Source organism: Pristiophorus japonicus, chromosome 3 (assembly GCF_044704955.1).
Source record: "Pristiophorus japonicus isolate sPriJap1 chromosome 3, sPriJap1.hap1, whole genome shotgun sequence".
NCBI classification, from domain to species: domain Eukaryota; kingdom Metazoa; phylum Chordata; class Chondrichthyes; family Pristiophoridae; genus Pristiophorus; species Pristiophorus japonicus.
The window spans coordinates 162,061,977-162,088,931 of record NC_091979.1 but is presented as its reverse complement, the minus strand read 5'-3'; the positions used below and the strand labels follow the sequence as shown (position 1 = coordinate 162,088,931).

At 44.4% G+C, this 26,955-nt stretch overlaps 2 protein-coding genes across 3 annotated transcripts in view; one reads left to right on the top strand and one right to left on the bottom strand.

Moving 5' to 3' along the window:
- Window positions 1-1,328: 1,328 nt before the first annotated feature.
- LOC139259970 (gamma-crystallin S-1-like) overlaps window positions 1,329-26,955 on the bottom strand; it is a 68,000-nt gene continuing 42,373 nt past the window's right edge. Inside the window, exons 2-4 of the mRNA XM_070875982.1 lie at window positions 12,592-12,701; window positions 2,713-2,955; window positions 1,329-1,667 (exon numbers count right to left, since the gene is read on the bottom strand). Coding sequence (XP_070732083.1) covers window positions 1,392-1,667; window positions 2,713-2,955; window positions 12,592-12,600 — 528 coding nt within the window. The 5' untranslated portion in view covers window positions 12,601-12,701 and the 3' untranslated portion in view covers window positions 1,329-1,391. The remainder of the gene's footprint in view (window positions 1,668-2,712; window positions 2,956-12,591; window positions 12,702-26,955) is intronic.
- Window positions 23,454-24,493, top strand: LOC139259971 (gamma-crystallin S-1-like). 2 transcript variants are annotated; one of them, XM_070875983.1, is made up of 3 exons: window positions 23,454-23,462; window positions 23,557-23,799; window positions 24,218-24,493. In XM_070875983.1, exons 1-3 carry the CDS (start codon window positions 23,454-23,456, stop codon window positions 24,491-24,493), a joined length of 528 nt encoding a protein of 175 aa, XP_070732084.1. The 2 variants fall into 2 exon arrangements, with proteins under 2 accessions (XP_070732084.1, XP_070732085.1); XM_070875984.1 differs by having other exon boundaries at window positions 23,557-23,803; window positions 24,225-24,493.

Below are 26,955 nucleotides of genomic sequence, written 5' to 3'. Positions count from 1 at the left end.
GTAAACAATTTAATGTAACCAAATATTGAAGTGAAATAGACCCGGCCCACCTAAAAAAATCTCCACAAATTTGGCAGTGTGAACAATGCCTGAGTCAATTTAGCACAAGCTGTCCCACTGCTAAATTGGTATGAGGTGCACCCATTTTATGCCCAAAAACCGAGCGCAGTGCATACCAATTTCTACCCCAGTATTTACAGTTACACATTTTGCCAGCATATAATGTCGTTTTAAAGTTACTTATGCAAAAGCAGAACATGAATATCAGTAAGTCATTGAGAAATTCTGATAACATAATAGGTCCTCAAATATGTATTTAAAATTAATAATCCTGGTACTACCTGCTTCCTCTACTCAAATTAAATTGAGAGCTGAACATGTACATTCCATTCAGGAAGTGAGAGAGATAATTGAACATTGAACATCCTGCCAATTTTCCATCTTTCTATATCTGTGAGATACATAGATGGATTACCATCTTCAAAAGCCACCATTGTTGGGTCAGGAAGAAATCATTAGACGGGGATTTACTGGATTGAACCTGCATCCTACAACTCCATAGCAAAATGTATTGGAGTGTCTGTGACCATCAGTTTTTCAAAAATGTTTTGCTCTTTTAATTTTTCTTCATTTTCGTGTCTACTACTTTTTCTCCTTGTTTCAGTATTTTCCTTTCTCCCCTCTCCCTCTCTCCATTCTCTTTATATTTGTTTTTTTGGGAAAATGGTTTTCTCTTCTGTAATTTCAGGAATCTCCCTTTGAAAGAATTCACAGCTGTCAGTTTCATTGAAAATAACAGACAATGCCATAGGGACCAAACTTGAATTAGTTTGATTAATATTCCTAAAATTCCCCCACTCCATGGTGAAAGACCCAAATTGTTTGGAATTTTTCATGTGCCCATAAATGATTTATTTTATGTCTTATAGATTTTCATGACATATTTGGAGTTTGGTTTAGTGATAGCTGGAGTAATCTCCATTTCTGTTTGTTAGATTACCAGGGTGCACTGAATTATCACTTTGATCACTCCTACATGAATAAAACATTAGAGTCTCAAGGAAGATGCTAGTTCTAATCCCACTTGTAACATTCACATGCAGTCTTTCCAAGATAAATGTTTCCAGTCTCAGCCAAGATCTCTTATGAAGAAAGGGAAACTTGTCTCTATTATAATTTTTGGTCTTTGACCTAACCCCACTTGAGAAGCACACCTGTATTGTTTCAGTGTAACATCTCCAACTCCCACACATAGTAACATTTCATTTATTTGTCAGCTCTTTTCACATGTCTTAAAAAGACGCATTAAACGCAGGGATAGATTATAAGCGCATTTATTTAATTTTTAATCATAGCACCCCTACAGCGAAAATGGATTGACTATTCATGTTTTAGAAATCCATGATACGGCGGAAGGAGCCAACAGTTGAGTTGTAGCCGCCCCAATCACTGAATCTCCTGTATTCACCGGGTCTCATGAAATACTGCCTTCCCATGTAGTTGGGATGTTCATAGAAGGCCCAGTAACCGTCCATCACATGGCAGGAGTGAATGTCACGGTAACGGAAACGATTGTAGACAGATGGACAGTCATCCATGAATTCCATCATCTGTCCTCCAAAGTCAGGCCTCTCGTAAATCTTCAATCTGTAGGAACCTCCCCTAGGCTGTGTTAACAAAAAAGAAATGGAAATCATTAATTTGATGTACCACTTGAAAATGGAGCCAAGAAATTGAAACCATGGGGCATAATTTGCAACTTACCGCTAGAATATTAAACTGGCAGTGTGTGTTGGCTACCAGTCGTACAAATCGTCCCATTTTCCTTTCTGTTGGGCCGTTTCTATAATGGGTGCCCAACTCACAACATCAGTTTTATGCCCTTGCCATAATTTGAAGATTACCCTCCGCTCCCCCCCGCCATCTACTTTGTTTTTTTACAATAGTCAACTGTACCTGCAATACCTGTAATAATTCATTTTAAATTTAAATGTAAAAAATTGTTACTGCGAATTGGAAATATGCTTTTAACTATTCAGATTGATACAAATATGTGGGCTGATGATGTAGTTCCAGTGCACTGGGAAATCAGGAATCTGAGAGATGTGTGTGATCACATCAGACGCTGCATGTGCACAGATTTGATCTCACCAGACAGTACTTCACTTTTAAATATCAGTGCAATACTCCCAGCACATAGCAGCTCTTAAAGTTTTCTTGCTACTGAAGAGACGCTGAAATGGCTGAAACAAGATAAAGAGGCCGATGAGCTCTATTTAATAAAAATGCTTTAGTGGTGCTACTGCTGAAACTTCTGTAATGAAGAGTGGTCTTTTTTGGAGCTGAGGGCCATCCTCCAGTAAAAAATACTGTCAGACCTGTGTGGTGAGTGGTGGACAGGGTCTAAGCTGTGTCAGCTGTCCACAAGGATTTTACCCAAATTTTGGAGATCTACCAAGCTTTGCGTACAACACGTGCATAGGCCGTTTGTATTTTACACTCCCGCGTTCGTTGTAATGCATAGTTCACATAAAGCACTGAATAGCCCTGATCACCCAATAATATGGGAATTAATGCCCACAGCACAGTAGAGTGGTGCGCATCAAAGATTGCATTATTGGTCTTCGCCGAAAATTTCAGTTCCACAAAATTATACTTACATATTTGGAGTACATTCATTAATGGAATCTACTCAGAGCTCTAGAAACTTACGTAAGTATACATGTGACATGATCTGATACAGTCATTGAATCCCATCCAGCGTTGGTAATCAGGATAGTCTCCCCTGCTCAGAACATACTGGTATCCCATGTAATTGGGTCTCTCATACACCACCCACCAGTCACGCTCCACACGGATGGAGTTACAGCGGCTGAAGTAAGAGTGCAGGTCAGCACAGTCACCAGTGCACTCATAGTGCCGACCTTGGAAGTTCCTGTTCTCATAGAAGATGATCTGAAACAGCAAATGTGGATAAGTTCTCCCATTATGCGAGCTAGCAGAAACATTTATTTTTAAATTATCCATTCCTGGCATGTGGGTGCCGCTGGCAAGGCCAGCATTTATTGCCAATTCCTAATTATCCTTGCGAAGGTGGTGGTGAGCCACCTTCTTGAACTGCTGCAGTCCGTATGGTGAAAATACTCCCACAATGCTGTTAGGGAGGGATTTCCAGGATTTTGACCCACTCACGATGAAGGAATAATGATATATTTCCAAGTCAGGATGGTGTGTGACTTGGAGGGGAACCATGAAGGTGGTTGTGTTCTTGTGCGCCTGCTGCCCTTGTCCCTCTAAGTGGTAGAGGTCGTGGGTTTGGGAGGTACTGTTGAAGAAGCCTTGGCGAGTTGCTGCAGTGCATCATGTAGATGGTACACATGGTAGCCACATAGGAACAGGGGTAGACTATTTAGTCCCTCGAGCCTGTTTCTCAATTCAATGTGATTATGGCTGATCTGTGACCTAATTCCATACACCCACCTTTGCCCCATATCTCTTATACCTTTAGTTAACAGAAATCTATTAATCTCAGATTTAAAATCAACAATTGTCTCAGCATTAACTGCCGTTTGTAGAAGAGAGTTCCAAACTTCTCCCATACTTTGCGTGTAGAAGTGTTTCCTAACCTCACTCCTGAAAGGTCTGGCTCTAATATTTAGGCTATGTCCCCTAGTCCTAAATTCCCCAACCAGCAGAAATGGTTTATTTCTATCTACCCTATTAGTTCCCCTTAATATCTTGAAAACTTTGATCAAGTCATCCCTTAATCTTCTAAATTCCAGGGAATACAACACAAGTTTGTGTAATCTCTCCTCGTAATTTAATCCTTAGAGTCCACGTTTCATTCTAGGAAAACTATGCTGCACTCACTCCAAGGCCAATATATATTTCCTAAAGTGTGGTGCCCAGAACTGATCACAGCATTCTAGGTATTCTCTAACCAGGGCTTTATATAGCTGCAGCATGACTTCTAACCCCTTGTATTCTAGTCCTCTACATATAAACACCAGCACTCCATTAGCGTTTTTGATAATTTTTTGTACCGTTCAGGTCATTTTAACGATCTATGTACCTGGACCCCTAAGTCTCTTTAGACCTCCACTGCTTCTACATTTTCACCATTTAGAAAGTACTCTGATCTATCTTTTTCGTTGTGCTGGTGGTGGAGGGAATGAATGTTTAAGCTGGTGGATAGGTTGCCGATCAAGGGGAAAGAGTTAGATTCTCTCTTGTTGAAGAAGGTCATTGCCTGGCACTTGCATGGTGTGAAAAAAATAGAGAGGAGAAATAGAGTATGAGAGTAAACTTGCAAGGAACATAAAAACCGACTTGAAAAGTTTCTACAAGTACCTAAAAAGAAAAAGATTAGTGAAGACAAATGTAGGTCCTTTACAGTCAGAAATGGGAGAATTTATAATGGGGAGCAAGCAAATGGCAGAACTTCAGTTCTGTCTTCACGGAAGAGGACACAAATAACATCCCAGAAATGCTAGGGAACCAAGGGTCGAGTGAGTAAGAGGAATTAAAGGTGTAATGTATGTACATAAGGTCTGCCCACCAACAAGGGGCACTACCGAGGGAGGTCCTAGGGTCATAGGTATGCTCGTGCTGGGACTACTTCAACTTTGTATTTTCACTTCTGGAAGCCACTATAGACTGACAACGTTACACGTAGTCACTGGCTCACAGTACGGAGTTCATTGTATCATTTCATACACCACAACTGGCGACAAGGCAAATACGAAACCACGCAAATGTATGTCAAGCACAGCAAGATCGAGTACTGTTGGAACTCTCGAGAGATTCAATGAGGGTGAGGATTGGGGAGATGTCACGGATCATGGCAAATGACCTAAACAAAGACAATGATGCAGAGAAGCGCGGGGCAGTTCTTCTCACCTTCTGTGGCCTCACGATCTATGCACTCATCAAGAATCTACTCTCACCCACTCTTCCTACAGAAAAGAATTAAAAAGGACTGTGTGCTCTAGCTCGGGAACACCTTAAATCCATGGAAGGAACCCTCATATCCAGATATCGCTTCTAAACGCATGTTCGTCCAGAAGGCCAGGATGTAGCGGCATTTGTTGCCGACCTGAGATGTCTTGCAGGGTCTTGCCAATTTTGGCTTGCGTTGGAAGACATGCTATGTGACATTTTCGTGATCGGGGTCAACCATGAGGCGATCTTAAGTAAGCTGCTGGCTGCGGAGGTGCCGGACCTCAGCAAGGTTATCACCATCGCCCAGGCTTGCATGTCCACGCAGAAAAGCATGAAGCAGATATCGCGACAAAACAGGAACTCCACGGCAGGTACTGTGTACAAAATTGTATTGAAGGCCAGCAGAGCTGCACATGGCAGGGTCTATTCGACTGCGTCTGCAAGACCGGGAGCCGCTCAAAGTTCACCATCGAGGGCCTACTCGACTGCATATGCAAGAATGGGAGCCGCTCAAAGTTTGCCATCGAGGGCTTACTCGACTGCGTATGTGAGAACAGGAGCCGCTCAAATGATCAATTAAGCGTAGATCTGACGATGCAGCCAGAGGCATTTGAGAGCTCCGAGGAGGAAATGTATAGCGTACATGCATTCCTAACAAAGAGCCAAATGATAATGATGGAGGTAAAATTACTAACAAAGAGCCAATCAATAATGATGGAGGTAAAATTAAACGGCGTGCCGGTATCCATGGAATTAGACACAGGTGCGAGTCAATCGTTAATGAGCTAGAGGACTTTCAAAAAGCTGTGGGAGACCAATGCAGAGAGACCCAATGCAGAGAGACCCAATGCAGAGAGTCGAATAAATGCAAAGTTGTGTACCAACACCAAAGAGCTTATACCAGTGATCAGTAGCGCAGCAGTAAGAGTGTCGTACGAGGGAGCGGTTCATGATCTACCGTTATGGATTATCCCGGGCAACGGTCCATCATTATTCGGCAGGAGATGGCTCGAGAAAATAAGTCTCAGATTCACCTAGGCCCAGACGCAAGGCCCATCCATCACAAAGCCAGGGGGGTCCCGCACATGATGAGAGAAAAGGTCGAGCGCGAATTGGACAGGCTCGAATTTAATGCGAGGGGGTCATCTCACCGGTCGAATTTAATGAATGGGCCAACCCCATTGTTCTGGTGTTAAAGAGCGATGGCACGGTCAGGATTTGTGGAGACTACAAGATCATGATCAACCGAGTTTTGAAACAAGATCAGTACCCGCTACTGAAAGCTGATGACCTGTTTGCAACGCTAGCCAGGGGAAAATCGTTCACCAAATTGGATCTAACGTTGGCCTACATGACACAGGAACTGGTTGAATCATCAAAGAAACTTACGTGCATCAACACGCACAAAGGACTGTTTGTTTACAACAGGTGCCCTTTTGGCATTCGTTCGGCGGCAGCCATATTTCAGAGAAACATGGAGAGCCTATTGAAATCCGTCCCCAGGACCATGGTATTCCAAGACGACATCCTAGTCACAGGTCGTGACACCGCCGAGCACCTGCACAATCTGGAAGAGGTTCTGCGTCGTCTGGACAAAGTGGGACTAAGGCTGAAACATTCGAAGTGCATTTTCATGGCACCAGAGGTCGAATTCCTTGGATGAAAGATTGCTGCAGATGGAATCATGCTTACAGATGCGAAAACAGTGGCCATCAAAAATGCGCCCAGGCCCCAGAATGTGACGGAGCTGTGTTCGTTCCTGGGTCTTCTCAACTACTTTGGTAACTTCTTACCCAAAGTGAGCACAGTAGTAGAGCTTTTGCACAAGCTGCTCAGGAAAGGAGACGACTGGGTGTGGGGTGAACTTCAAGACAGAGCTTTTGAGAAGGCTAGAAATCTGTTGCGTTCCTGGTACTGTATGACCCATGCAAGCGTCTAGTTTTGCTGTGATGCGTCATCCTATGGGGTCGGCTGCATACTCCAGCAAGCCAATGAGTCAGGCAAACTAAAACCAGTTGCATACACGTCTCAAAGCCTTTCCAAGGTGGAAAGAGCCTACGGCATGGTAGAGAAAGAGGCTTTAGCATGTGTTTATGGGGTAAAAAAAATGCACCAGTACCTGTTTAGGCTTCGCTTCGAGCTGGAAACCGATCACAAGCCACTTATATCGTTGTTCTCGGAACATAAAGGTATAGAAACATAGAAACATAGAAAATAGGTGCAGGAGCAGGCCATTCAGCCCTTCTAGCCTGCACCGCCATTCAATGAGTTCATGGCTGAACATGAAACTTCAGTACCCCCTTCCTGCTTTCTCGCCATAACCCTTGATCCCCCGAGTAGTAAGGACTTCATCTAACTCCCTTTTGAATATATTTAGTGAATTGGCCTCAACTACTTTCTGTGGTAGAGAATTCCACAGGTTCACCACTCTCCAATCAATACCAATGCGTCATCCCGCATCCAGAGGTGGGCGCTGACATTATCTACCTATGATTATGTCATTCGCCATAGACGAGACACCGTCAACTGCGCTGATGCATTGAGCCGGTTACCGTTCCCACGGAGGTGGAAACGCCAATGCCCACAGAGCTACTCATGGTCATGGATGCCTTTGAGAGTGAAGGGTCGCCTGTCACTACTCAACAAGTTAAGACCTGGACCAGCCAGGATCCGACCCTATCGGTTGTAAAACGTTCTGTTCTTAACGGGGACTGGTCGACCATCCTCAAGGAAATAGGTGATGAAACCAAACCATAAAGCCGTCGCAAAGATGAGCTTTCCATCCAGTCCGACTGTTTACTGTGGGGTAATCGTGTTGTAATGCCCAAGAAAGGCAGGGCGAGATTTGTATGCATCCCGGTATTGTCATGATGAAGGCCATAGCCAGGTCCCAAGTTTGGTGGCCTGGCATTGACTGGGACTTAGAGTCATGCATGCATCAGTGCAGCACTTGCATGCAGTTAAGCAATGCCCCAAAGAAAGCTCCGCTCAGTCTGTGGTCATGGCCATCCAAACTGTGGTCTAGAATCTAGATCGACTTTGCGGGCCCCTTCCTCGGTAAAATGTTTTTTGTGGTGGTGGATGCATACTCCAAATGGATAGAATGTGTGATCATGTCATCCAGCACTTCCACAGCCACCATTGAGAACCTGAGAGCCATGTTTTCCACACATGGTCTGCCAGACTTCGCTGTCAGCGACAACGGACAATGTTTCACGAGCCTGGAGTTTCAAGAGTTCATGAAACGCAACGGCATAAAACATGTGAGGTCAGCTCCGTTCAAATCCACATCCAATGGTCAAGTGGAGTGGGCAGTTCAAACCATCAGGCAAAGCCTGAAACAAGTAACTCACGGTTCCTTGCAGACACGCCTGTCACGCATACTGCTCAATTACAGGACAAGGCCACACACGTTCACCGGGGTCCCGCCTGCAGAACTATTAATGAAGAGAGATCTCAAAACCAGGCTCTCACTAGTCCATCCTGACCTTAACGATCATGTCAAAACCCGACCTCAACACCAGCAGTGGTATCACGACCGCGCCGCAGTGTCACACGACATATCTGTAAATGACCCAGTGTATGTACTTAACAATGGTCAAGGGCCCAAGTGGCTCCCGGGCAATGTTACGGATAAGGAGTGTAACCGGGTGTATATAATTAAGCTCAAGAATGGGCAGAAGTGCAGGAAACACATTGATCACATCAAACTAAGACACACTGACGAACCGGAACAGTTGGAAGAAGACACTGCGAGTTTAGACGACAAATCAACTCACGTCCAGCCATCAGAAGAACCTACTGTGGTCAACACCCAGCCCCAAGTTGTGAGAGATTCAGAAAGCATTGGGACTGTACTGAGATGGTCAACCAGAGAGCGAAGGGCTCCGGACCGTCTGAACTTGTAATATGGACTCATGCCAAGAACTGTGGGGGGGAATGATGTACTGTATGTACATAATGTCTGCTCACCAACAGGGGGCACTACCGTTGGAGGTCCTAGGGTCATGGATACACTCGTGTTGGGCCCGGTATATAACCTGAACTTCACCCTTTGTATCTTCACTTCTGGAAGCCATTAAAGACTGACCAGGTTACACCTCATCACTAGTTCACAGTCTGGAGTTCATTGTATCATTTCATATACCACAAAAGGAAATGATTATTAGTAAGAAAATAGTGCTGTAGAAACTTATGGGACTGAAAACCGATAAATCCTCAAGGCCTGAAAATCTGCACCCCAGAGTACAAAAAGAGGTAGCCATGGAAATAGTGGATGCATTGGTTGTCATCTTCCAAAATTCTAGAGATAATGGAACAGTTCCTGCAGATTGGAGGGTGGCAAATGTAATCTCACTATTTAAAAAAGGAGGGAGAGAGAAAACGGGAACTACAGGTTAGCTTAACATCAGTAGAAGGGAAAATGCTAGTGTCTATTATAAAGAATGTGATAATGGCATACTTGGATAATATCAACGGGATTAGACAAAGTCAGCATGGATTTATGAAAGGAAAGTCGTGTTTGACAAACCTACTGGAGTTTTTTGAGGGTGCAATTGATAGAATAGATAAGGGAGAACCAGTAGATGTCGTGTATTTGGATTTTCAGAAGGCCTTTGATAAAGTCCCACATAAGAGGTTAGTATGCAAAATTAAAGCACATAGGATTGGGAGTAATATACTGGCATGGATTGAAAATTGGTTAACTGACAGGAAAGAGAGAGGAATAAACGGGTCTTTTTCGTGTTGTAGGGCAGTGACTGATGGGGTACCACAGGGATCAGTGCTTGGGCCCAGCTATTCACAATATATGTAAATTATTTGGATGACGGGAACCAAATGTAATATTTCCAAGTTTGCTGACGACACAAAACTAGGTGGGATTGTGAGTTGTGAGGAGGATGCAAAGACGCTGCAAGGCAATTTAGATAGGTTGATTGAGTGGGCAAACACATGGCAGATGCAGTATAACATGGATAAATGTGAAGTTATCCACTTTGGTAGGAAAAACATAAAGACAAAGTATTATTTAAATGGTGATAGCTTGGGAAATGTCGATGTACAAAGGGACCTGGGTGTCCTTGTACACCAGTCATTGAAAGCAAACATGCAGGTGCAGCAAGCAGTTAGGAAGGCAAATGGTATGTTGGCCTTCATTGCAAGAGGATTTGAGTACAGGAGCAAGGATGTCATACTACAATTTTACCGGGCCTTGATGAGACCGCACCTGGAGTATTGTGTGCAGTTTTGGTCTCCTTACCTAAGAAAGGATATACTTGCAATAGAGGGAGTGTAGCGAAGGTTCACCAGATGGATTCCTGGGATGGCAGGACTGTCTTATGAGGAGAAATTGGGTCGACTAGGCCTGTATTCACTAGAGTTTAGAAGAATGAGAGGGGATCTCATTGAAACGTGTAACATTCTGACGGGGTTGGATGGACTGGATGCGGGATGTTTCCCCTGGCTAGTAAGTCTAGAACAAGGTGTCACTGTCGCAGGATACATGATGGGAAATTTAGGACTGAGATGAGGAGAAATTTCTTTACTCAGAGGGTGGTGAACCTGTGGAATTCTCTACCACAGAAGGCTGTGGAGGCCAAATCACTGAATATATTTAAAAGAAGATAGATAGATTTCTAGAAACAAAAGGCATGAAGGGGCATAGGAAGAAAACCGGAATATGGTGTTGAGATAGAGGATCAGCCATGATCATATTGAATGGCACTGCAGGCTCGAAGGACTGAATGGCCTACTACTGCTCCTATTTTCTACGTTTCTATGTTTCTATGTGAAGGTTACTTGCTACTTATCAGCCCAAGCCTGGACATTGTCCGGGTCTTGCTGCCTGCAGGCACGGACTGCTTCATCATCAGAGGAATTGGAGATGGAACAGAACTCTGTGCAATCATTAGCGAACGCCCACACTTCTGACCTTATAATGGTGGGATGGTCATTATTGATGCAGCTGAAGATGGTTGGGCCGAGGACTCTCACCTCACTTCTGGAATTCAGCCCTTTTGTCCATGTTTAGACCAAGGCTATAATGAGATCTGGAGCTGAGTGGTCCTGGCAGAACCCAAACTGAGCATCGGTGATCAGGGTATTGGTGAGTAAGTGCCACTTGATAGCACTGTCGATGATACCTTCCATCACTTTGCTGATGATTGAAAGTAAACTGATGGAGAAGTAATTGTCGGGTATATGCAAGTGTTGTAGTTATACTGAAACAGCTAGAATTGCGATTAGTTCTGGAGCACAAGTCTCCGGCATTATAGCCAGGATGTTGTCGGGGCCTTTGCTGTACCTAGTGCATTCAGACGTTTCTTGATGTCACGTGGAGTAAATCAAATTGGTTGAAGACTAGCTTCTGTGATGGTGGGGACCTCAGGAGGAGGCCGAGATTGTTCATCCACTTGGCATTTCTGGCTGAAGATGGTTTTGACTGCCTCAGTCTTGTCTTTTGCACTCACGTGCTGAGCTCTGCTATCACTGAGGATGGGGATGTTCATGTAGCCTCCTCCTCCCATTAGTTGTTTAATTGTCCACCACCATTCATGACTGGATTTGGCAGGACTGCAGACCTTTGATCTGACCTGTTGGTTATGGGATCGCTTGGCTTTGTCTATAACATACTGCTTCAGCTGTTTAGTATGCACGTAGTCCTGTTTTGTAGCTTCACCAGGTTGGCACCTCATTTTAAGGTACGCCTCATGCTATTTCCTGATACTCTTCATTGAACCAGGTTTGGTCCCCTGGCTGGGTGGTAATGGTAGAGTGAGAGAAATGCCGATCCACTCGGGTTACAGATTGTGGTGAACTACAATTTTGCTGCTGCTAATGGCCCACAGCGCCTCATGGATGCCCAGTTTTGAGCTACTAGATCTATTCTGAATCCTATCCCATTTAGCGCGATGGTAGTGACACACAACACGATGGAGGATGCCCTCAGTGGGAAGACAAGGACTGTGCAGTGGTCACTCCTACCAATGCTGTCATGGACAGATGCATCTGCGACAGGTAGATTGGTGAGGAACAGGCCAAGTATGTTTTTCCCTCACGTTAGTTCTGTCACCATCTGGAGCATGCTCAGTCTGGCAGCTATGTCCTTCAGGATTCAACCAGTTCGGTCAGTAGTTGTGCTTCTGAGCCACGTTTGGTCGTTGAAATAGAAGTCCCCCATTCAGGTACATTCTGTGCCCTTGCTAACCTCCATTCTTCTTCCAAGTGGTGTTCAACATGATTAATCAGCTGAGGGAGGATGGCAGGAGGTAATCAACAGGAAATATCCTTGCCCATATTTCACCTGATACCATGAAACTTCATTGGGTCCGGAATAAATGTTGAGGACTCCCGGGGCCACTCCCTAACAACTGTATACCACTGAGCCACCTCCTCTACTGGGTCTGTCCTGCCGCTGGGATAGGCCATACCCAGGAATGGTAATGGAGGAGTCTGGGATGTTGCTGAAAGGTATGATTCTGTGAGTATGACTATGTCAGGCTGTTGCTTGACTAGTCTGTGGGACAGCTCTCGCATATGTTAATGAGGAAGATTTTGTAGGGTTGACTGGGCTGGGTGCACCTTTGTCAAGTCCGAATTCAATACCTAGGTCTGCAGGCCAGAGGCAGTAGTTTGGAAAATGAGACCTACCTTTCCCATTTTGCAGCTGCTTCTGAGGAATAGCTTGTTGCAAGTGATGTCAGATGTTGCAGTACTTGTTCTTTTTATATACTCACTCGACCTGCGATGTAGTGAAAAGCCTTTGGTATGCAAATGACAAAGCAGAATTCACTTTAAAACTGATGTAACAGCTTTCAAATTGTTGACATTCTCTATGTTATTGTCTTCTTCAAGCACAAAAGGGCTGCTTGGTTTGCACAGTGGAGAACTTACCATACTCGTTTTAACATAGTTTATAATTTCATATCGAACCTGTAGTGGTGAAAGTTTTGTTATTGAAACAGCAGAAATCAAAACTAAAAAAAATGCTAAAATTATAGATACTGGGGTAAAAATTTGATAGCTCTGAAAATAGGCACAGGGATCGTGATGCCTGTTCAAAGTAATGCAAGCAGCACGCAAACTTGGTGCTGCCTGCTAATGTAAACAATAGTGGTGTGCAGCCCAGCACTGAACGTGCTGCTGAGTGGGTGCACACTCAGTAGGGACCTAAGTCTATGAGAGGCTAGCACTAATTAAAGCTAGCCTGCATTTCTTAAAGCCAACCTGCACCTCTTAAAGGGGGGGGGTGCATTTTGATGAAACCAGATGCTGGAAGCCATTCCAGAAGGCAGTTTCAACTGGAAAACATTCAGCAATGGAACAATAGGCCAGAGAGATGGCTCCAAAGTTCTAAGATGCAGCACGAGAGACCTTAGTACAGGAAGTGGAGAGGAGGAGAGAGGTTCTGTTTCCAAAGGGGTCCAAGAGGTTCTCCAGACAGACACAGCAAAGGCAGTGAAAGCAGCTAGCCATGGTGGCCAATGCCAACAGTGTTGCCCCGAGACCTGGATGCTGTGCTGGAAGAAGTTCTATGACCTTATAGAATCGTTAAGGTCAGTGAATGCATCTTCAAATGTCTTATCCCACCAACTGCACCACTAGCCTCACACAGTGTTCAATTCACCACACTGCTATTACTCACCTACCAACAATCTCTATTGATCATGACTCAAACCTCATAGTCATATATTCCATCTCACCCTCACACACTTACCACTGCTGCAAACCTCAAACCCACATCACACAGCAGGACAAGGTGGCACACAGCAGAGTCATGAAGCCATGTGGTCAGCAGATAGCCCTTGTCACCCAGTAGCCTCCCTTTGGTTTGTCATGGTGACTCAAATGCTGAAGGTACAGTAGACTGCCATAGAATGAAGGCATAATGACTGCTGTCAGGATACCGAGCATTGACTTGCATGATTCGTTGATTATTGTTGCATACTTGCTGGACAATGAAGGAGTGGAATCCCTTGCAGTGGCAGTACATCTACGAGTTGAGATGCAGCGCCCGCAAAACGACGTGTGTACAGGTAATGGCACACTCCACCATGGGGAATCCTGCTAATCTGGTGTAGCTGTGTGCTCGCTCTGCCTGCTTCTCTCTGGCAAGAGAGAATGACATTTATTCAGCTCTCATTGCATACAGAGCCTCACTCGCCTACCCTATACAGGAGTGGACAGTGAACTGGGAGATGTTACAGATGGGCACCCAAAACAAATTAACATTTAAGTGTCCAGCGTGTTTTTTGCGCGCCTTACAGGGAGCACTGATCATAATCCGTACTGTACACCAATACCTCATTCTGTCTCCAGGATTTCTGAGCTTTGTTTCTCATCCCCAATTGAAATAAAATATTAGAAAGGGTAAAAATGAAAAATACTGGAGATGTTCTGTCCAAATGACAGGACTCTCCCAGTCACTCACGAATCGATCGGATAAAAACACAACCATGATTCTCAAGTCAGTTAGTTTTATAATACGCACCCCTGTCCCCCAGCCCTGTTTATTTACGAAGGGGATGGAGAAATCTGAAACGGTCTTATGTTCAAACCCCTGAACCCCAAACATTGAACACTTCCTCTGTACGCTAACTGGAGCGTGGGCAGGTACAGCAGGAGCGGCGAGGTTGGGGTGCAGGAGTGGTGAGTGATCATGGAGCGATGTGATCGGGGCCCAGGAGAGGCGTGAGTTCGGGGCCCAGAAGAGGTGAGGGCCCAGGGGCAGCATGGGCCAGCCCACACTGCGATATGTGTGCGCACTAGGTCCGTGCAGCAGAGCTGGTCTCCAGTCGTCTGGATTAATCCTTGCCACAGGACCAAGTCTTAGCTCTGTCAAGCCCATGTGGTGGCTGATGTGCATCGGCCAGCACACATTAAAAAAATCTATGCACAGGCATCTTCCACCCTTCAACACATAATTCGGGACCTTCATTGAAACACCTGTGAACTCATCCCTTTTTGGCGTGGAAGCAAGTCATCTTGATACGAGGGACCACCTATGATGATGATGATGATGATTATGATGATGATGATGATGTTACAGATGGCACCTGCTCCAGCCTAGAAGAAGCCCAGTGCAAAGAAGTTCAAAGCCACGGTCACCTTTACAGCCACTGGCAATGCCGTGCTCACCCCAGACTGAGGCTGTAGGTCAGCCTGCAGCATGTGGCAGATTTCAGTGAGCACCTACTTGGTAAAACAGAGACATCGCATGCACCATTCCTCACTGAATTTGAGGTAGGAGTATTGCTCCTTGAAGACCCTGAGAGGATATGGCTTCCTGCTGAGATCCATTCCCCCATTCTTCCTTCTGCCTCTTCTAGCAGCTTGTCCTGCTCTGTGTCATCTCTGCTCATTTTCCCTGCCATGCTGCAGACCAAAGGGGATGCAAACGACTGGACCTGGGTCGAGGAACAACTGGTCTGAGTAGAAACCTTGCAAGACAATACCAAGTCCTTGCACATCTACCACATCACTCCTTGTAGATTTAGGCAACCTTATGAAGTCCAGAAAGCATCAAGCGCCTCAACAAAATCAGCAACAGCTAGTATTAATTAATCAGCACCTCACCTGTAAGCAGGTGATGATCCCTTTAAATATCGCTGGTGTGGGGTCCTTCCTGCTGATGAACATGTGTTCAGCTATGCGAAGTCAAGAAAGGGAGTCAGCTCCAGCGTTGAGGTTGAAAATGGCAGCGCTGACGTCAATCAGCATTGCAGGCTGACTGATGTCACAATCTGCGTAGTCTGCATACTTCCGCCGCACACTCCCAGCGGTGACCCTGATGCCGTCACTGCTATGCTCATAATAAAGGATGAAACTGAGTGCTGTGTACAATGAGCAAGTGTGACCTTAGCTCCTTTAATAAGACTCCAGAGTGCAGGTACCTCATGGGTGACCTGCTTATATACCGTGCTACCAAGGGATGCTGGGATCCCTCGGGTTTCCAACAGGTAGGCCCTCTGGTGGTAGTGTAATACAGGTTACAAGGGGTTAAATACATAACACTCACAAAAATGACGTTCAGTGCTGCCCGCACCAGAAGTGTGCAAGCACTGCTTGAACGCCATTTTTAACCCAAAATGGCATCTGTGGCACCCAAATGATGGGTGCTACACAAGCAAATGTTTAGCGCATTGTAATTTAGCTGCTCAGTATTTTTTTATATATGAAATCCTCTCTTTTCCTGAAGCCGGTGACTCATGCTGGGAACAATTGCATGGTACTGGGTGCCCTCTAGCACTTTTCCCAAGTAGCCATTCTTCAGGTATGAGCCCAGGCAGTAAGTGTCAGCAGGCTATGCAACCTTGGGGAGTATCAACATCAAACCAGATGCCCACCACAATCGTACAGTTTCAAGGAGTCACTGGATAGTGAGTGGGAGCTGAACCCTGAACGGGTTTTTCTCTCCCGAGTTGAAGAGCAGCCCAGCTGAGGCCAGTTACCTCAGCACTGATTAGAGATCTGACATCTCTTTGTTCTGTATGGTTCTGTTGTATATTGGGCGACGGATTTAGCAATGAAACCATTGAGCAGCTAATATTTGCTTATTGCACAAAATAGTTATGTTTACCATGTGTACCATGGGTAACTTTGAAGGTATGAGGCGTGAATTGGCTAGGATAGATTGGCGAATGATACTTATGGGGTTGACAGTGGATGGGCAATGGCAGACATTTAGAGACCGCATGGATGAACTACAACAATTGTACATCCCTGTCTGCCGTAAAAATAAAAAAGGGAAGGTGGCTCAACCGTGGCTATCAAGGGAAATCAGGGATAGTATAAAAGCCAAGGAAGTGGCATACAAATTGGCCAGAAATAGCAGCGAACCCAGGGACTGGGAGAAATTTAGAACTCAGCAGAGGAGGACAAAGGGTTTGATTAGGACAGGGAAAATAGAGTACGAGAGGAAGCTTGCAGGGAACATTAAGATGGACTGCAAAAGTTTCCATTGATACGTAAAGAGAAAAAGGTTAGTAAAGACAAACGTAGGTCCTCTGCAGTCAGAATCAGGGGAAGTCATAACGGGGAACAAAGAAATGGCAGACCAATTGAATAAGTACTTTGGTTCGGTATTCACTAAAGAGGACACAAACAACCTTCCGGATATAAAAGGGGTCAGAGGGTCAAGTAAGAAGGAGGAACTGAGGGAAATCCTTATTAGTCGGGAAATTGTGTTGGGGAAATTGATGGGATTGAAGGCCGATAAATCCCCAGGGCCTGATGGACTGCATCCCAGAGTACTTAAGGAGGTGGCCTTGGAGATAGCGGATGCATTGACAGTCATTTTTCAACATTCCATAGACTCTGGATCAGTTCCTATGGAGTGGAGGATAGCCAATGTTTTAAAAAAGGAGGGAGAGAGAAAACAGGGAATTATAGACCCGTCAGCCTGACATCGGTAGTGAGTAAAATGATGGAATCAATTATTAAGGATATCATAGCAGCACATTTGGAAAGAGGTAACATGATAGGTCCAAGTCAGCATGGATTTGTGAAAGGGAAATCATGCTTGACAAATCTTCTGGAATTTTTGGAGGATGTTTCCAGTAGAGTGGACAAGGGAGAACCAGTTGATGCGGTGTATTTGGACTTTCAGAAGGCTTTCGACAAGGTCCCACACAAGAGATTAATGTGCAAAGTTAAAGCACATGGGATTGGGGGTAGTGTGCTGACGTGGATTGAGAACTGGTTGGCACACAGGAAGCAAAGAGTAGGAGTAAGTGGGTACTTTTCTGAATGGCAGGCAGTGACTAGTGGGGTATCACAAGGTTCTGTGCTGGGGCCCCAGCTGTTCACATTGTACATTAATGATTTAGACGAGGGGATTAAGTGTAGTATCTCCAAATTTGTGGATGACACTAAGTTGGGTGGCAGTGTGAGCTGCGAGGAGGATGCTATGAGGCTGCAGAGTGACTTGGATAGGTTCGGTGAGTGGGCAAATGCATGGCAGATGAAGTATAATGTGGATAAATGGGAGGTTATCCACTTTGGTGGTAAAAACAGAGAGACAGACTATTATCTGAATGGTGACAGATTAGGAAAAGGGGAGGTGCAACGAGACCTGGGTGTCATGGTACATCAGTCATTGAAGGTTGGCATGCAGGTATAGCAGGCGGTTAAGAAAGCAAATGGCATGTTGGCCTTCATAGCGAGGGGATTTGAGTACAGGGGCAGGGAGGTGTTACTGCAGTTGTACAGGGCCTTGGTGAGGCCACACCTGGAGTATTGTGTACAGTTTTGCGACACACCACGTGGAGGATGATGACCAGTATAGTGTGGATCTGTATATGCAATCCGAGATACCAGAGGAGGAAGTGTATGGACTGTATTCATTCCTAACAAAGAGCCAACCTATAATGATTAATGTGAAACTTAATGGTGTGCCGCTACCGATGGAATTGGACATGGGTGCGAGTCAATCAATAGTGAGCCAGGGGACATTCGACAAGCTGTGGGATACTAAGGCTGTAAGGCCGAAGCTGAGTCCAGTCAATGCCAAGTTGTGAACGTACACTAAAGAACTCATAATGGTGAGTGGCAGTGCAGTAGTCAAGGTGTCGTATGGTGGTGCAGTTCATGATTTACCATTATGGATTATTCCAGGCAATGGTCCAATGCTGTTCGGCAGGAATTGGCTAGAAAAAAATCAAGTGGAATTGTAACGATATCAAAGCGTTGTTGTCGGAGGATGATATTCCATGTGCTCAAATGCTGAGCAAGTTCCCCTCACTGTTTGAACCAGGCATCGGTAAATTCACGGGAACCAAGATGCAGATCCATGTGGACTCGGATGCAAGACCCATCCATTATAAAGCTCGGGCGGTTCCATACATGATGAGGGAGAAGGTCAAAATCGAACTGGACAGACTCCGGCGTGAAGGGGTCATATCACCGGTCGAATTTAATGAATGGGCCAGCCCCATTGTTCCTGTGTTGAAGAGTGATGGCACTGTCAGGATTTGTGGAGATTACAAGGTTACGATCAACCAAGTTTCGAAACAGGATCAATACCCGTTACCGAAGGCTGATGACTTGTTTGCAACGCTAGGCAGGGGAAATTTGTTCACTAAACTGGATCTGATGTCGGCCTACATGACACAGGAGCTGGTCGAGACGTCAAAGAAACTTACGTGCATCAACACTCATAAAGGACTGTTTGTGACAGGCCGTGACACCGCCAAACATCTGAACAACCTGGAAGAGGTTCTACATCATCTAGACAAAGTGGGACTCAGACTGAAGTGTTCGAAGTGCGTCTTCATGGCACCGGAAGTTGAATTCCTGGGGAAGAAAATTGCCGCTGATGGCATCAGGCCTACGGACTCGAAAACCAACGCCATCAAAAATGTGATGGAGCTGCATTCATTCCTTGGTCTACTCAACTACTTCAGTAATTTCCTACCTAGATTGAGCACTTCATTAGAGCCACTGCACATGCTGCTATAAAAAGGCAACAACTGGGTTTGGGGTGCGTCTCAAGATAGAGCTTTTGAGAAAGCTACTAATCTACTTTGCTCTAACAAGCTGCTGGTACATTATGATCCATGTAAGAGTCTTGTATTTGCCTGTAATGCTTTGTCATATGAAGTTGGTTGCGTGCTCTAACAAGCTAATGAGTCGGGTAAACTACAACCGGTTGCGTATGCTTCTAAAAGTTTGTCAAAGGCGGAAAGCGCCTACACTATGGTAGAAAAAAGCCTATGTGTATGGGGTTAAAAAGATGCATCGGTACCTGTTTGGTTTTTGGTTTGAATTCGAAACAGATCACAAGCCACTCATTTCATTGTTTTCGGAAAACAAAGGTATAAATACCAATGCATCGTCCCGCATCCAGAGGTGGGCGCTGACATTATCTGCTTATGATTATGTAATTCGCCATAGACCTGGCACCGAGAATTGTGCCAATGCACTGAGCCGTCTGCTGTTGCCCACACTGGAGGTGGAGCTGCCACAACCTGCAGACCTACTGTTAGTTATGGATGCTTTTGAAAGTGAAGGAACCCCTGTCACGGCTCAACAAGTTAAGACCTGGACTAGCCAAGACCCGATATAATCGGTTGTGAGAGGTTGTATCCTTAGTGGTGATTGGTCTGCCATACCCAAGCAAGTGGGTCATGAGACCAAACCTTACAACCGTCGCAAAGACAAACTATCCATTCAGTCAGATTGTTTACTGTGGGGTAATCGTGTTGTTATGCCTAAGAAAGGCAGAGAGAAATTTGTACATGATATACATAGCACTCATCCCAGTATTGTCATGATGAAAGTCATTGCCAGGTCTCATGGATGGTGGCCTGGAATTGACTCTGATCTGGAATCAGGTGTGCATCAGTGCAACACTTGCATGCAGCTAAGTAAAGCACCAGCGGAATCGCCGCTGAATCTGTGGTCGTGGCCATCTAAACCATGGTCCAGGATCCACATCGACTTTGCCGGTCCCTTCCTGGGAAAGATGTTTTTAGTTGTGTTGAATGCATATTCCAAGTGGATAGAGTGTATAATTATGTCATCCAGTACATCCAGAGCTACCATTGAGAGCCTTTGTGTCACGTTTGCCACTCATGGTCTGCCCGACATCGTTGTAAGCGACAACGGACCTTGCTTCACTAGTCTGGAGTTTCAAGAGTTCATGAAACTCAATGGTATCAAACTTGTGAGGTCAGCACCATTCAACCCCCCATCTAATGGTCAAGCAGAGTGTGCTGTCCAAACCATCAAGCAGAGTATGAAACGTGTAACTCAAGGTTCACTGCAGACTCGCTTGTCATGCACATTGCTTAGTTACAGGATAAGACCGCACACGCTTACCGAGGTCCCCCCTGCTGAACTATTGATGAAGAGCGGTCTCAAGACCAAGCTCCCTCTTGTCCACCCTGACTTGAACAATCACATTAATACAGACGTCAACGCCAGCAGTGGTATCATGATCGCGCTGCTGTGTCACGTGACATTCCTGTTAACGATCCTGTGTATGTACTAAATTATGGTCAATATCCCAAGTGGATCACCGGTACTGTTATGGCTAAGAAGGGTAACAGAGTGTTTATCATCAAGCTTAAGAATGGGCAAACATGCAGGCACATGGATGAACCAGAACAGTCTGAGGAAGACACAATCAGTGACCAACCAACCTACCCTCAGTCATCAGAGGACTCTGCTGTCGTCAGTGGATCTGGACTTTCCCTGACATGATCATTGCCACTCCCATCAGATCGGCTACCCAGCCCCCAGTCATAGCAGACTCAGAACGCTCGCCCAAGGCTGGAGTTGAACTGAGACGATCAACTCGGGAGCGGAAAGTCCCGGACCATCTTAATTTGTAAAAAGATTGTTACTAATATTTTAAAGGGGAATATTGTCATGTATGTATGCTTGGGGTTACTCGCCACCAAGTGGCGCCACTGTCGGCGGTCATTGGGCTGTACGCACGTGTGTGCGGCCCAGGTATAAAAGGCAAGCCATCATGTAATGTAATCACTTTGGGCCCTAATAAAGCAGAACCAGGTTTATACCTGTGTTAGTTTACAGTATTCAGTTTATCGATTTATTACATACATAACGACACCCTCAATCAGTTTAAGGTTGGCCAATGTGGGCTAGTGCTTTTCAAAAGTTCCAGTCTCATTTAAATCCTCATTCACAACCTACATGGCTTATTTGTACCGACCTCCTCCTTTCAGTCCTTAACTTTTGTTGGTCCCTATTGAGTCAAGATTCTGATCTTTTGTTTTTCTACTGGCTCCACCGAGTTCATATTTACTGTAGTAGGTATCAAGTTGCACAATAAATTCGTTCTCAAGGTAAAGAAACTATTCCTTAAGCTTTTATTTGTGTCTTCACAATGCGTGAGTTGCCTGTGCAGGTGCTACCCGCAGCTCACGGATAAAATGCTAGTGAGACCCAAAGCCTGACCTCGAGCCTTTCAGTTCAGTCGCAAGCTGCTGAAAGTGGACGTAGACCACAATTCCTACCATGGGACATTTTTCATTCTACCACAGTGATATCCTTCACTATGATGAGCATAAAATGAATCATCGGGAGCCGGAAATTGCTGCTTGTTTCTGTTTGTTTTGAGGCCAGATTCCAGCGCAATCTGGGCAGTATCTGCGGAACCAGCGGAAAAGATCAGAAAATGTTAAATGCACTGAGTTACGCCCAAAGCCACTTGTGGTTTCCGTGATCATTGACGCTAGTTCATGATTCAATTTGCCCACAAAACTGACCACACCCCCAGGTCAAACTTCCACTGATTGCACTGGTTCAGGAAAGCTCTTCAAATTGTGCTGATTTTCTTCGACACACACACACGTTTTAAATGCTTTTTCATATCAAAAAATATTTAATTCACTAAGAAACTGACTAGTGTGTACCAATGAAACTGCTTAATGGCTCAGTATAATTTTTTTAAATCATTTTTGTTTAAATCAGGTTACTCACCTGGTGGAGTACCGGATACCCCGAGCAAAAATGCTTATTTTTGGTGATAAACCTATTTTCAGCTATATTAATGAAACTACAGCAGATTAACTCTCTTAAATATATCAAGGAATACTTCTTAAAGGAAAAAAAAAGTTTATGTCCTTTTATGCTGCCCAATTGTACTGTTTCATTTGTGATGATGCAAATGAATTTTAGTGGAAACTTGAAGCCTAACCTAACCAGTGGGAGTTCAAGTGCATGTTGGGTGCAATTTTCTGATTGTGCCCAAAGCGGAAACTCTACTCTCAAACATTTATAATAAAGAACGGGTGTATCGACCTGTTAAGATTACATAGGATTACATCGGATATATGGTGCAGAAACAGGCCAATTGGCCCAAACTGTCCATTCTTGCATTTATGCTCCACTTGAGCCTCCTCCCGTCTTCCCTCAGGGTGAATTGATATAAAATTTGACTATGAATTAATCTGACTCATTAACAATGCGAATGCTTTTAAAATCACTTTTTCCTTTTCAGGAATATACAATTAAAAATCATCACCAGTTAAAGTAGAGGCCAACATGGGAAAGAAAGCAATCGTTAAAATAATCAGAGACTGAAATTCTTGCCTTTGATCCATTGAGCAAACGAAGTGTGAACATGAGTATAAAATGGAGAAATACTGGCGTTTCACCACCCACATTATTCATTTTACAGTCTGCACTGTCCACATAGAAACCTTTGATGAAAAGGGTTCTGTCATAGCCCAGGATGTTTTCGCTGAGGTTGCTATTGCTCAGTTTGGAGGATTCCAGAAAGCTCATTGTCGTAAATCACTTAGAAGCGTAGTTCTTTTTTGTACAAAAAGCCTAGAAGTTACAAAGGGATTACAAAAAAAGCAGCAACAGTTCAAAATCACGACTGTCACTCCTTTACAGAGTGCAGTGCATGCTGGGAACAATTCAGTGTAGCCATTTAACTAATAAAGGTTTTCCTACAGTGCATTTTCTGGTATGTATAAAAGGTCACCAATTCTGTAGGCCTCAAAATAGTGTTTCTCTTGACGCTACACAACCTTAAAATGGGAAAGGTAAATTTTTATCTCAGTAAATGCTAGCAGTTTTAGTAATTACATTCAAAATGCTGAAGCTTGCTTACTTATCAAACATTATTTTGCCCCACAGATCATCTTTTACGAGGACAGGAACTTCCAGGGTCGGCACTACGAGTGCAGTACTGACTGTACTGACCTGTCCCCTTACTTCAGACGCTGTAACTCCATCCGTGTGGAGAGTGACTGGTGGGTGGCGTATGAGAGACCCAATTACATGGGATACCAGTATGCTCTGAGCAGGGGAGAATATCCTGACTACCAGCGCTGGATGGGATTCAATGACAGCATTGGGTCATGTCGCACTTATCCATACGTAAGTTATCATTTTGTCCTCTATGCATCTTGTCTGTTGTGTTCTAAACTAATTGAGGATTAATGAATGATGAATATGCTCAGCAATTAGGTGTGTGGGTGTCAAAAGCGGAAACATTGTTTTCTGTTTCTCCTGTCTATTGTGGCTTCTTGTGTGTTGCATCTACCTGCCCATATTTTTGTTACAGCAGTAAGGCCAGTTGGATAATTCTAAATGCCACATGATATGTACATGGGAGAAAAATTATTATGCACCCCATCTGATTTTACTTTCCAGTGAAGTCAATGGAAAGGACTGGAATGGAAGATCGGGTGGGGTGTACAACATCTACCACCAGTTCTCCGCTGCCACCGAAAGTAAAAATCTACCCCGATCTATTTATAATGTCGTGGCTAATGTTATTTTATTTCTATTCCAGTACCGAGGTGGAAACTACCGAATGAAGATTTACGAGAGGCCTGACTTTGGAGGACAGATGATGGAATTCATGGATGACTGTCCATCTGTCTACGATCGTTTCCGTTACCGTGACATTCACTCCTGCCATGTGATGGACGGTTACTGGAACTTCTATGAACAACCCAACTACAGAGGCCGACAGTACTTCATGAGACCCGGTGAATACAGGAGATTCAGTGACTGGGGCGGCTACAACTCAACTGTCGGATCTTTCAGGCGCATGAGGGATTTGTAATGTTGTTTCCATCCACATAATTATACAAAATTCTAATAAAGTGATTGAAATCAATTCCTTTTGTCGAACATCAAAAAATATGCTTCGTAAGAACTAACATGCTAAAAAGAAAAGATTATACAATGAAAAATAATTATAACAAAAAACATTGTCACATTAATGAACATTAATTTCCGCTCTTTTACTTTTCCCAAATGCTAATTGGGTGGGACAGTGCTCTGCCCCAGGCTTCTGCAGTTTTTTTTATTTGTTCCTGGGATGCGGGCATCACTGGCAAAGCCAGCATTTATTGCCTATCCCTAAGTTCTCTAGAGAAAATGGTGGTGATCCGCCTTCTTGAACCGCTGCAATCTGTGTGGTGAAGGTGCTCCCACAGTGCTGTTAGGGAGGGAGTTCCAGGATTTTGACCCAGCGACGATGAGGGAACGGTGATATATTTCCAAGTCAGGATGGTGTGACTTGGAGGGGAACTTTCCAGTTAATGGTGCTCCCATGCGCCTGCTGTTCTTGTCCTTCTAGGTGGTAGAGGTCGCGGGTTTGGGGGTTACTGTTCTCTAACAGATCACAGATGCACAGGTCAGCACTGGGCAAAATGTTTCTTTAGTTGTCATTTTATGACATATAAGACATGTCATTTTGACCTTGTTGATGCCTTGCCCTGATGTCCGTGGCCCTTCAATTAAATTTCTCAATCAAAACAATGGGCCCAATTTTCACCAACCCCTTTTTTCGGCACACTTACCCTAAATGCGGTGCCTTTGCGCGCTGGAAATGGCGCCGAAAAAAAGTGGCCCCATCCTGCCTGCTCTGCCGAGTCTCCAGTGTCCCAGCATGGCGTACATAGTGCAGTGGGGGGGAGCAACAGCCCAGCGCAGAAAACACTGCCGGCAGCTCCGCGCCTGTGCAGTGAGGGCTGCGCGCATGCTCCTCGCCCTCCCAGCATGTCCTGCGGGCTGTGAGCAGGACCCGATGCTTGCAGCCCCTATCCCCGGCCGAGTGGCCTCCCATCACAAGCCAGCTGGCCCACTGACTTCCCGGGCCGAGGTTGAACTTGAGTTTTATTTTTTATTTATTGATGGTTGTGCTTTGTTTAGTGAGGAGAGTTTTGATTGTGGGGGGCGGAGGAGGAGAGTTTTGATGTGGAGGGGGGTGGGGCTGGGTTGGTGGGGGGACTTTAAAAAAAAATTGTTTCTGGCATAAAGGTAGGACTTCTATTTTTTATTTGTTATTGATTGATCGCTTATTACTTTTTGTGGTTTGTTTAGAGCTTTGTAAGTCTTCGTGCAGGTCCTCTCAGCTTCCTTCTAGTTTTTATTTGTTAACTAATTGCTTATTACTTTTTGTGCCTTGTTTAGTGCTTTGTAAGTCTTGGTGCTTTAAATGTACTAACCTGCGCTGAATTCTTAGCTGCCCGCAATGTTTTTCAGAGCTAGCCACATACGCTGACCTAAGTCGATTTGGAGTAAGTTTGAGCTGGCCAAAGAGCCATAAATGGCCAAAACTGGTGTAAGTGGCTGGGAACTCCCCCTTTTGAAAAAAAAACTGAACAAAAAAAAAATCGTACCTAACTGAGCTACTCTGGAGCAAATTTTTTGGGAAAAATGCCGTTTTTTAACTTGCGCCAGAAAAACCAACTTACTCCAAAAAGAATTGGAGCAAGTGATGGACAAAATTGGGCCCTTTAAAGTTCCTAAAACCCTCTCCTAGATCTTGGCAGGTGAGAAGTCTGTCCGAACTTTCTTTTCTTCTTTCTGTCCATCCATCATTATAACCTTTAGACACATCACTGTACTGTGAAGTACATTGGTATTAGATATCTTCAACCGCGAATAAATATCATAGAATCATGGAATAATACTGCACCGAAGGGGACCATTAGGCCCACGTTGCAAATGTAAAGAGCTATTTTGTTAAGTGATTAAAATAAAAGTTTCAAACATACTGAAAGCTCTTGTTAAAAAAAAACCTTAGATCGTGGGATGTTAAATGAACAATTTCACTTAACTGTTCATAAAATGATCCCAATCAGCACAATTCCCACTCGCCCTAACACCTAAAGCACCTTCTAAAGAGAGAAAGCCAAATAGCACAAGAGGGGGATTAAGCCGGCAGAGGCCCACCAGTGTCTCTAATAAACAGCATCACTTGTAAGCAGCATCCTTTATTCTCCAACATAGAGGAACTCCAAAGACCAAGAATAAACCAACTATTTTAATCCTTACACTTCACCCAGCCCAGCTATGCCAAGAAACCTTAATCTAGGAATGCACTCCTCCCATAAACACAATGTCAGAAAAATGTAGAATGGCTTCATGAAATATAAATCTGAAAATGTAAGATTGAAAATATAATTTCAAAAAGATTTTAAAAATGGGAAGATCAGCCACATTTGTTAATATCCTCACCAGTTATATTAGTGATTTTATGAGCTATTCTTTTAATTTGTTAAATATCTCTTCTCA

Bases quoted from the DNA above. Each gene is read 5' to 3' on its own strand.
- LOC139259971 (XM_070875983.1), top strand. The intron at 23,800-24,217 runs GTAAGTTATCAT...TTTCTATTCCAG, and splicing joins CATGTCGCACTTATCCATAC to TACCGAGGTGGAAACTACCG.